Here is a 9938-nt window from a genome sequence, read left to right on the forward strand (position 1 = left end):
TTTCCTCACAATTCAATATTAGGGTAATTATTTAATATTTGAAGTTGAAGTTCAAATTCATCATTGGTTTGAATTCAACCATGTCACTTTATTTAGAATTCAATCATGCAAACTCTCCCCTCTCTTCTCAAAATCCTAAACTAGTGAAGTGAGATGCAAGTTTGTCGCACTCTCGAAACCCTAACCCTGTAAGGTGTCGAGAGAGAAACTTGTCCCCCTTCGATGCAGTTTTTGTATAAAAGCGCGAAATTTCCCCAGAATTTACTATGCAATGCACATCCCTTTCTAAAATCTACCCCTCGATCGTCTCTAAACCTGGGACATTACACCCTTGTACCGAATCAATAAATTTGGGTTTTACTTCCCTCGAAGACTGTTGCGATCCCCTATACTTGAGGGTCATCACACATGTAAGACTCTGTGATATCTCCTTCTTGATCCAACAAGACAAGAGAGAGAGGGAGAGAGAAGTAGATGGGATCCAAACCAGCAGCTCTCCGATCAAAAATCATCAGTGGCACATGGATATCCTTAACGACTCCTACATACTCAACGAAGATCTTTATCAATATAACCACTATGTCGAGGATTGATACAATTCCATATTAACGTTCCCTTTGTCTCGCGATATTTTACTTGTCCAAGATCTGATCGTCGATACTCCACTCTCAACACCTTGATCACTATACCTAGTTCAATATCGTACCGTAATACAATATTCCACGTACCAAACTCATTAGTCACGTGCTTGCAAGCGGTATAGGATGATGTGTTACCGAGGGGGCCAAAGTATATTTCTCTGTCACGTGGAGAGACAAATCCTAGCCTTAATTCATGCAACTCAACAAACACATTCAGAAGTACCAGAAAGACACATTTATGATCACCCTGCTACAACGTGATGGTTGATGCCCCCAAAACAGTCTTCCAATACTAGTAACATAATCTCATGGTCTATGGATTAGGATACTTGACATTCGTTAGCTTGGGCAATTGAAAATTTATGATCTAATTGCTTTATTTGGATGAGCCTATCCATCATGGCATTTTGGTAATGACATGATTTTGTTATTAAGTGACAACACATATCCATTGTTAGGAAACAATAACCATCGTTAATCGACGAGTTAGCCAAGTAGAGGCTTACTAGGGACACAATGTTGTTTATGAAATCACACATGGATTATGTTTTTGGTTAATACATTTCCAGCATGGAATATATACATATATCATAAATAAGAAATATATTGATAATAATAATAATAATTTATACCTAATAATAAAGGAGCTAAGGTTTCGGGCAAAAAGTTTTGTCAACAACATTTTTTTGGACCGTTTTGCCCTCCCACCAAATCCCATAATACATCACCGTGAGTGTCGAAACGTTCTCTTGGTTTAATTTGGGTCGATCGCTCCTTGGTCGCTGGCATGTTCAGAACCGGACCACCGCTTGGGCCATGATGGGCCACGAGCTGTGCTGCTGGCCTGGCTCCAGCTCCGCATCCCACCCATGAATAACCACGTAATAAATATCTAATCTAAAGAGATGCCTAAATTAGTACCACCTCGCCTCTTTATGGGGAGTTTTGCCTGTTTATATACTCAGGTTTCGTGGATGTCAACATGTCGCCGAGGAAAGCATAAGCAGCAGATCTAAGAGCTAATAATCAGTGAGAGCGAAATACTTAGATGGCTCGGATGGGGGGAATGAAAACAAAGAGAAAGGATTATAGAGCACTCTTAAGGGGAAAGGTGTTTTGGTTGGAAATTAAGGCTGGCTCGTCGGGCTGAAGAAAATGACGGTTGTGGTGTGGGAAAGGGCTCCCGATTGAGTGGAGCATGTGGTTTGGTCTAAATAATTTGCAATTACAGACGGACTTTGCCAAGAATCGATGCGAACAACGGAGGACCCGACGAGGCGCTTCCAAGAAAAAAACATACGATTTGGGCCTCCTCAACCCCATGATTCCGGCGCTGGATCACGGCCTACTTATGTTGAGTGGATTGCTGGCAGCTCTCTACCGGCGACCACTTGGAGCAGCCCTCCACGGTTCCACCATGTTTCCAACCTGCGAATGAGGTTTGCTTTGACAGCAGAGCATGTATTTGATGATTTTTTTTCTCTGTAGAGACAGCCCTATTTTATTTGCTTTGACAGCAGAGCATGTATTTGATGATTTTTTTTCTGAAAAGGAAAATCGTGCGTGGTCCTGTGTAACTGTGTTCTTTGAGTTTCTCATGTAACATTTTGATGGATAGTCACAGTGATTTTTTTTGAGGCTGAATCAGTGGGTTTTCCCACTGAGTTATATTTATTGATTTTTGAATAAAAAACCAAATACAAAAAGGGGAGTTGCTAGAGATAAGCAACCAGCATCTATCTACAGGCTCCAAACCTAAAGTAAAAGAAAAGAGAAATGGCACAGGTTACCGAAATCTCTCAACCCAATTTCGAAAGCCACCATAAGACTTCCTGGTGGCTTTATGCAAAAGGAGAGATAACTCATCCTTAAACTTCTTCCTGCATCTATATAGGTTTGGAGGGATTCCCTTGAGGAGTACAATCGATTGTCTGGTGTTATTTCTCCATACTTGTGACATAATTGATTTGATGGGCATTAGGATCAGTCTGACTCGGACGAGCTGAGCAAAAGAGTACATATACAATGTCCGTAGACTCTGAGCTCAAAACTCTCTCATTCCTTCTTGTTTCACACGCCTGATCTCATTTTTTAAAAATCAAAAAATTAACTTTATTAAGTTTTAATAAGTTCTGAAAAAGTCCACATATAGGCAATGATGTATTTCACAAACGTGCAAAATATTAATTTTAAATATTATGTATTCTTGGCTACACAAAAATGACAAAATTGAATACCTGAGTCATACATTTTCAAATATCCAAAACATATTACATTTCATAATTTTTTCAATCCCATAAACAAAAGAATTTCGGGTTGAGATTTTGCATTAATGTGAGATGTATCACGGACAATGTTCGGAATTATTTTCAGATTTTTTGATAACTTGTAAATATGTTTCTTAATTTTCTTAAATGGTAAGAGCACTGGAACTCGAGAGCCAAAAGCAGTTTCCCTATTGATGCCATGTCTTTTTCTCTATTGCACATTTGAGATTGACGTTTTTGTTATTTTCACTATTGCATTGTATAAAAACATGTCATTCTAATTTAAACATGAGTTGTCTTTAATTTTATTTAATGAGACGCCGTAACAACGCATGGGTATTATCCTAGTAATAATAATGCCTCTAGCTAGGGCATATTCCCAACAATTCATCAATGGCGTCTTCTATTTAGTTATACTCCGTAGAAGACTTAGCATGATCCCAAACATGTGTGGTAGAGAGCGTGGGTGAATCCGTGGATGGAAAGAGAGTTTGTTGCTGCGCATCACACACGTGAACTTTCTTATAAAGAGAGGGGGATACAAAAAAAAAACATTATTACTGCTAAGATTTCTTAATCGCTGTCCAGACATGAATGGTTGAGGGAAATCGACCTCTTGTTCATCCATTCCTCATGTACAATCAAAGAAACACACATGCACATGCCCCTCTTGTACACGTACGGTGCATCCCTGAGCAAATTTCGATTAAATTCGATGGGGTCATATTTATGCGACGCTGAAGGATCCGGCGGCGTTCTCGACGAACTTCTTGGCGCCCTTGAACCACCTCTTGTCCCCGGCCTGCGCCTTGCAGACGTAGAGCTTGCCGTCGGCGACGGTGGCGGTGATGAGCTGGTGCTTGCCTCCCTCGTCGCCGTCCGCCGTCCTGGTGAGCACCGTTATGCTGTAGTACTGCTTCCCGTCCACGATCGGCGCGGAGCTCTCGAGCACGTTGGCCGTGGCCACGGCGCCTGACTCGAACCCACCCTGCAGCATATATCGATGATCCTCACAAGTCACAAGATGAGCACGTTGCTGAGGCGCGGGAGTGTGCGAGAAAGAGGAGGAAGAAAAGAGTGTTGTACCTCGGAGTCGGTGTTGCCGCCGTATGACTGCTGGCCGAGGAGGAAGCCGACCTCGGAGAGGAACTGCTCAGGGGATCCGTAGTCGGTGATGGTCTTCTTGGTGGTGGGGTTGATGACGACGGAGAGGTTGCTGGTGGCGTCGAAGTTGTCCTCGTAGCGGAGCACCTGGCCGGGGAACTCACGCTCCTTGCTCGGGTTCCACTTGGCCGGGACCAAGAGCTTGAACCCCTCCCCGGTGTACGTCTTGAAGTCCGTGTTCTTCTTCGCCTTCCCGAACACGTTGGCTGCACACAGATCAAACATTCATGCATGCATATTTCAGTCACCCGAAACGAGACCGCCTCGTCTGAATAGGCGTTCTTTCTTCGTACCTGCTTCTCCGTAGGCGGCGGCGGCCGGTGAGACCTTGACGGCGACGGCGGCAGCGCCGGCGAGGAGGGACAGCGCGGCGCGGCGGCTGGTGACGACGGCCGAGGCGTCAGATGCAGCCTCGTCGTTCTTCTGCGCCTTGCAGACGAGCAGCTGGGTGCGCCCGACTGCTGGCGCGGGGCGCGCCGAGGCGGCCAGCCGCGCGGTGGACTGGTGGAGGAAGCAGGAGGTGGACGCCATTGCTGCTGCTATCTGTTGTGTGCTTAGCTTAGCTTAGGAGTGTGCGTGCGCGTGGGTAGGGTGTGTGTCGCGTTAACTAAGGAGATCGGTGGGGTCGGGATGCGGGAGAGTTCTTGTGGTGTGTGTGTGGATGAAGTTGGGATGAGGCGCGATGCCATGGGATAAGGCGCCACGCCGCACCATTGGGCCACGTCGGATTAAGATGCAGCCCCGTCATTCGTCGCCTACCTCCTCCTCCCCCTCGCGGCTTCTGGCGACCGCGACGCAATTTCTCGATCCGAATCGAATGATCCGTGCCTGTCGCAGCAAGATGACGCCGTGGTTACGTCAAAGGTGGTGTAGAAGAGGAAGCTCGTGGTCATTATTAAACAGAACGAATTAAGGAACGTACCACAAGCAGCGGCATACTCCATCCGTGTTTTTCTTATTATTACTCCGCCTATAAGGTTTGGTCAAAGTAAGCTTTGTAATCTACTAATCTTTGATCAACTTTTTATGATAAAATTAAATGTAAATGATATGACAATGCATTTCATTATGTTATTATAATATTTTTTACATAGAATTGTTAGACTTGGCAAAGTTTGACTTTGACAAAACCTTAATTTGAAACAGAGGAACTAGTAATTAACAAGGTGGTGCTCGGGGAATCAAGTGTATTGCATGGCTGCACATTTGATTAGTTTGGTTTGATAAATAAGTTTTCCTTTGGTTAATCTTTGTGTACACTTTATGTGATCCATGAGTTGTATGAATTCTAAATTTTAAAACTTTTAATAAAAGGCTGTATGCATCTATTGATGCAGAGGCCGGGGCGATGCTCCCATTTCGAAAAAAGGTAAATATTGTTGTAACACTTTGGTCCATACCATTTTGTATATAATTACAACATGGTTTCGGTATTGACAAATCAATTTTGATATTCCGTCGTCTCTAGGAATTGGAGGATCGATGCAAAATGCAAGATGGAGGCTCTAAAGAGGAAAAAGTAGAGAACCAAGTAATATTTTTGTTTTATAAGACATGAAGAAATACCTCACTCATGCCGCAAAGGCTTTCCTATCTCTTCTCCACTTTTTCGCTCTAATTTTTTTAATATCCTTAAATCTATAATCCACAAGTGACCAATAGAGGAATAAATAAATTGTATGGATAATTTAACATTGTAATTGATGGTTCATATGATCACAACAAGCACGCAACAAACTAGCAAATTAATACTAAATTTCCAAACGTCAGGTCAAGCACGACCAATTCAAGTACTCAAAGTATGAAATTAAATGAATGGTACAATACACATACTTGAACATTTTACAGCAGAATTCATGATTCATATCTTCTAAGGCTTGTGGAAAGGCTACAACATTGAACATTTAGTCTAGAGAAGAAATTGAATTGAAATTACTCAGTACATACATTATAGTGTTTACCAATTTTCCTACCAAAGAACTATTTACTCATGTACATTTCTTCCTTCATTAACCGGTCCAATTCACATCTAACTACAACTTACCTGCAACCTCGTGGGAGGCCATTAGATTTTCGCTGGTCGTACGTCATTTTCATAGCCCACCCTTCATATCTCCCCCTTCGCGCGCACTTGCCCTTCTTGATTTCCTTACGCGTAAAATCATGTTAGTGAACTGTACCAGCGCTGCATGTCCACGCAGGTTCCACCGTTAGGGCGGCACAACATCGTTGTTTGTCATTCTAGTTTGTGGAATTGTGTGTGTGTGGGTGGGTGGGGGTGGGGGGGGGGGATAGGCTTGGACTTTGTCCAAGTATGGTTGAGTCGCACAAGTACCTCATTTGACCAATCTTCGTTGAGCCGCACTAGCACGTACCGTTATGCTAAATAGGCCCATATGGCAGGTATTTCTTCACCAATGTGCCAATGGATGAACTCATCCATTACCCGAATCTGATCTATAGTCGCCTAGGACATGCACACCCTCAGCGACGACCATGGTTTTCGTGATAACCGTTCAACGCGAGTTCTCAAATAGTGTTTCCTTTGACGACCATGTATTCCAAATAACCAAAGGTGATTATAATAAAACTAAAAGATCTATTCCTTAATAACCCAAATAATCCATAAACATAATAAAAAAGTTCACACAATTAGAAGGAGTGTGAGGCTCAAAGTCACAATACACGAGGTGCGTATGCGCGATGACCAATGATGCGTCATAGACCGACTGCGAGTGAAGCGATGTGTGTTGGACTGAGCAACATGCCACTATGCAACAAATATTGAGCCTAGTGGAAGTTTACTATACTTTTTAGTCTAACCAATAGGTTTTAGGTTATTAACGATGAGTTGTTTTACTAACTGAAACCATAACCAAAATAAGAAAATGACCAATTTGGCCCCCTTTCGAATTTTTAATTTGTGTTGGGTTATGCACACCCTTATTTGGTGTAGTTGGGCCTCATGTAAACTCAATTTCACCATATATAATATTTAACATTAAGGTCGGATTATGCACACTGCAATTCTAATTTATAGTTCAGGGGTCCAAATTGAAGAGACCCTGAGAAGTATGTTAGGGGAACAAATAAGGGATGACGTTATGTAAAATATAAAATATCAACATAAACTAAATATATTTTTTTACATCACATGCCTTTGTCGGTATGTGTGTGAAACAATTGATGAAGACAAACCACCTAGTGTGCCTTCGACAAACCGAGCACGGAAAATGCAATTTTAAAAACACCATACTATGTTTTCGTACCAAAAGCAAATGAACATAGTGCAACTTTGAATTATGAGCAAATTACACCTTCTGAGGACCATCAAATTTTCCCATTTTTAGGCTAGTAATACATAACAAATTTGAGGTATTTTTTTACACATACAATATAATTTTTTTTCTATACACGATAATGAATGACATGGGATATGTCGTGGATACAACATGGAGCTAGATGTGAATCGTCGAGTGGTTGCAACACAAAGCTAATGGAGGGTGTGCATGGGGTCAACCTTATGAAAAAAAGTTCACCATACACTAACAAAATTGCCACGCCGATTTTTTCGATAAAGGATGTTTTATTACTTAGATAAGCAATTACATCCAGCCTCTACATAACCAGGATGCACACAGCTATTTCAATAGTCCAGAACGAGTAATAAAAGGAAAAAGGCGAAATACATATCGAGACGATAAACTATATAACGCCTAAGCCGAGTGTGGAGCTTCAATCCGTAGACTATGCTGCCACCCATGTCGGGAAAAAGTATCCCTCGCCGTAGCCTCCAACCGTGTACGGACCTCCGTAAATAGGTCTCGGTTCTCCGCCCGCTGAAGAGGTAACCATGAACGGAGAATACCTGTACATCCGTAGATGACCTGCAACAAAGAACAGTTTTTATCGTTAAAAATCTTGTCATTTCTACATAGCCATAGCGCCCGGATAACTGCAAGCGCCCCCACCCTAAGAAGCAACTTAAACCTTGAATCAACACCATGAAGCCAATTGCCAAAGACATTTGCCACACTAGTCGGGGGATACGGGGTAGACGCTACTTGGATGAGTGACCATATAGATTTCGCAAAGCTGCCTGGAAGAAAAGGTGTTTGATGGTTTCGTCATGATGACAGAAAACACACCGTGAATTTCCGTGCCAATTCCGCTTAACAAGATTATCTTTAGTAAGAATAACTCCTCGACGAAGGTACCATCCAAAAATCTTGATTTTTAATGGTATCTTCATCTTCCAAATTTTCTTATTGTTATCAAGTTGGTAAATCGAGAATGGAGGATTGCATTGTATAAAGATTTAACCGAAAAAGAGCCATCTACATGGAGATTCCATCTAAATTCATCCGGTTCGGGTGATAATTGAATATCACCCAACCGCTGAACTAGAGCATTCCATGCTGTTAGCCTTTGTCCAAGTAAAACCCGTACGAACGTCACATTCGGAGGTGAGGTAGCCATGACGGTAGCAATGGTATCACCTTTGCGACGAACAATACTATACAAAGCAGGATATTGTTCACTCGGGGAAGCATTGTCCAACCAAACATCTTCCCGAAACGTATACGTGCTCCATTCTTAATAGAAAAAGTACCATGACGAAAGAAAATATTTTTCGTTGCCATGAGACCAGCCCGAAGTGAGAGTCCCCGGGTTTCCAAACCACTTGGGAGAGCGTCTTCGAGCCAATATACTTTCTCCGGAGAATAGTTTGCCAAGTCCCGTTCTCGGTAAGAAGCTTAAAAAGCCATTTACCTAGCGAGAGCGAGAATTCTTAACCTCCAGGTCATGAATTCCAAGTCCGCCACGATCTTTGGGACTACACACTATACTCCATTTAACCAATCGATATTTCTTTTTCTCACTTGTCCCCTTGCCAAAAGAATCTGGATCGATAATAATCGAGTTTATGCGGAATTCCTTTCGGCGGGAGGAAGAATGATAACATATACGGTACCATATTTGTTAGTACCGAGTTAATGAGTACCAATCTTCCTCCTATGGACAGCAATTTGCCTTTCCAACTACTAAGGCGTTTACGTAATCTTTCTTCCACAATCTTCCATTCAGCAAGGGTAAGTCTCCGATAGTGAATCGGGATACCCAAATACCGAATAGGGAAATGGCCCTGCCCACAACCAAACAACTCGGTGTACTTGAGTCATATCGTTTTGGGCTTCACAGAAACAGAACAATTCACTCTTATGGAAATTAATTTTCAATCCCGACAATTGCTCGAAGGCTGCTAAAATTAATTTGAGATTACGAGCTTTTTCGAGATTATGATCCATAAAAAGAATTGTGTCATCGGCATATTGAAGGATAGATAAACCCAAATTATACATGATCCATAAAAAGAATTGCCACGCCGATGTTTCCTTAATAGTCATGGTTGCTTCATTGGAGCACAACCTAAATTATACATGCATATTAGGAAGGAGTCCGGGGATATTTGGTTGAATGCTCAAGTTGTATGCAACTCCTCAAGGAGGACTCAAATTGCCCATCCTCGACATTGATCCTAGTCATAAGAAACTCCCCATACTCAATCCTAACGTCCCTTGATTTTATTCAAGTGAGAGTAAATTAAATATTCTCATGTGAGACTACTGATATACTAGGGGTCATTAATAAATGACCAAAGCTATCCTTATAGTGATAGGTAGGAAGGGAAGTTGAGGTAATGTTAATTGTCCACCAGTTCATGGTTCAAGATAGACTTGTCTACATATAACCATTCCACTGCCAAATGTTCTTTTTCATCTTGACTCTTGAGCCTTCTTTCTTTGATCTTTTCTCTTAACTCTTGTTTGTACTTCTACTTGCTGGCCATGACTAGTTTCTTGAT

At 42.1% G+C, this 9938-nt stretch overlaps 1 protein-coding gene across 1 annotated transcript; it reads right to left on the reverse strand.

The window, feature by feature from the left end:
- Positions 1–3451: 3451 nt before the first annotated feature.
- On the reverse strand, positions 3452–4630 carry LOC124670144 (oxygen-evolving enhancer protein 2, chloroplastic-like). The gene is made up of 3 exons (XM_047206644.1): positions 4366–4630; positions 3995–4278; positions 3452–3896 (listed from the first exon to the last, which is right to left on the reverse strand). Exons 1-3 carry the CDS (start codon positions 4601–4603, stop codon positions 3636–3638), a joined length of 783 nt encoding a protein of 260 aa, XP_047062600.1. The 5' UTR covers positions 4604–4630; the 3' UTR covers positions 3452–3635.
- Positions 4631–9938: the final 5308 nt, after the last annotated feature.

This window comes from Lolium rigidum, chromosome 7 (genome assembly GCF_022539505.1).
Source record: "Lolium rigidum isolate FL_2022 chromosome 7, APGP_CSIRO_Lrig_0.1, whole genome shotgun sequence".
NCBI classification, from domain to species: domain Eukaryota; kingdom Viridiplantae; phylum Streptophyta; class Magnoliopsida; order Poales; family Poaceae; genus Lolium; species Lolium rigidum.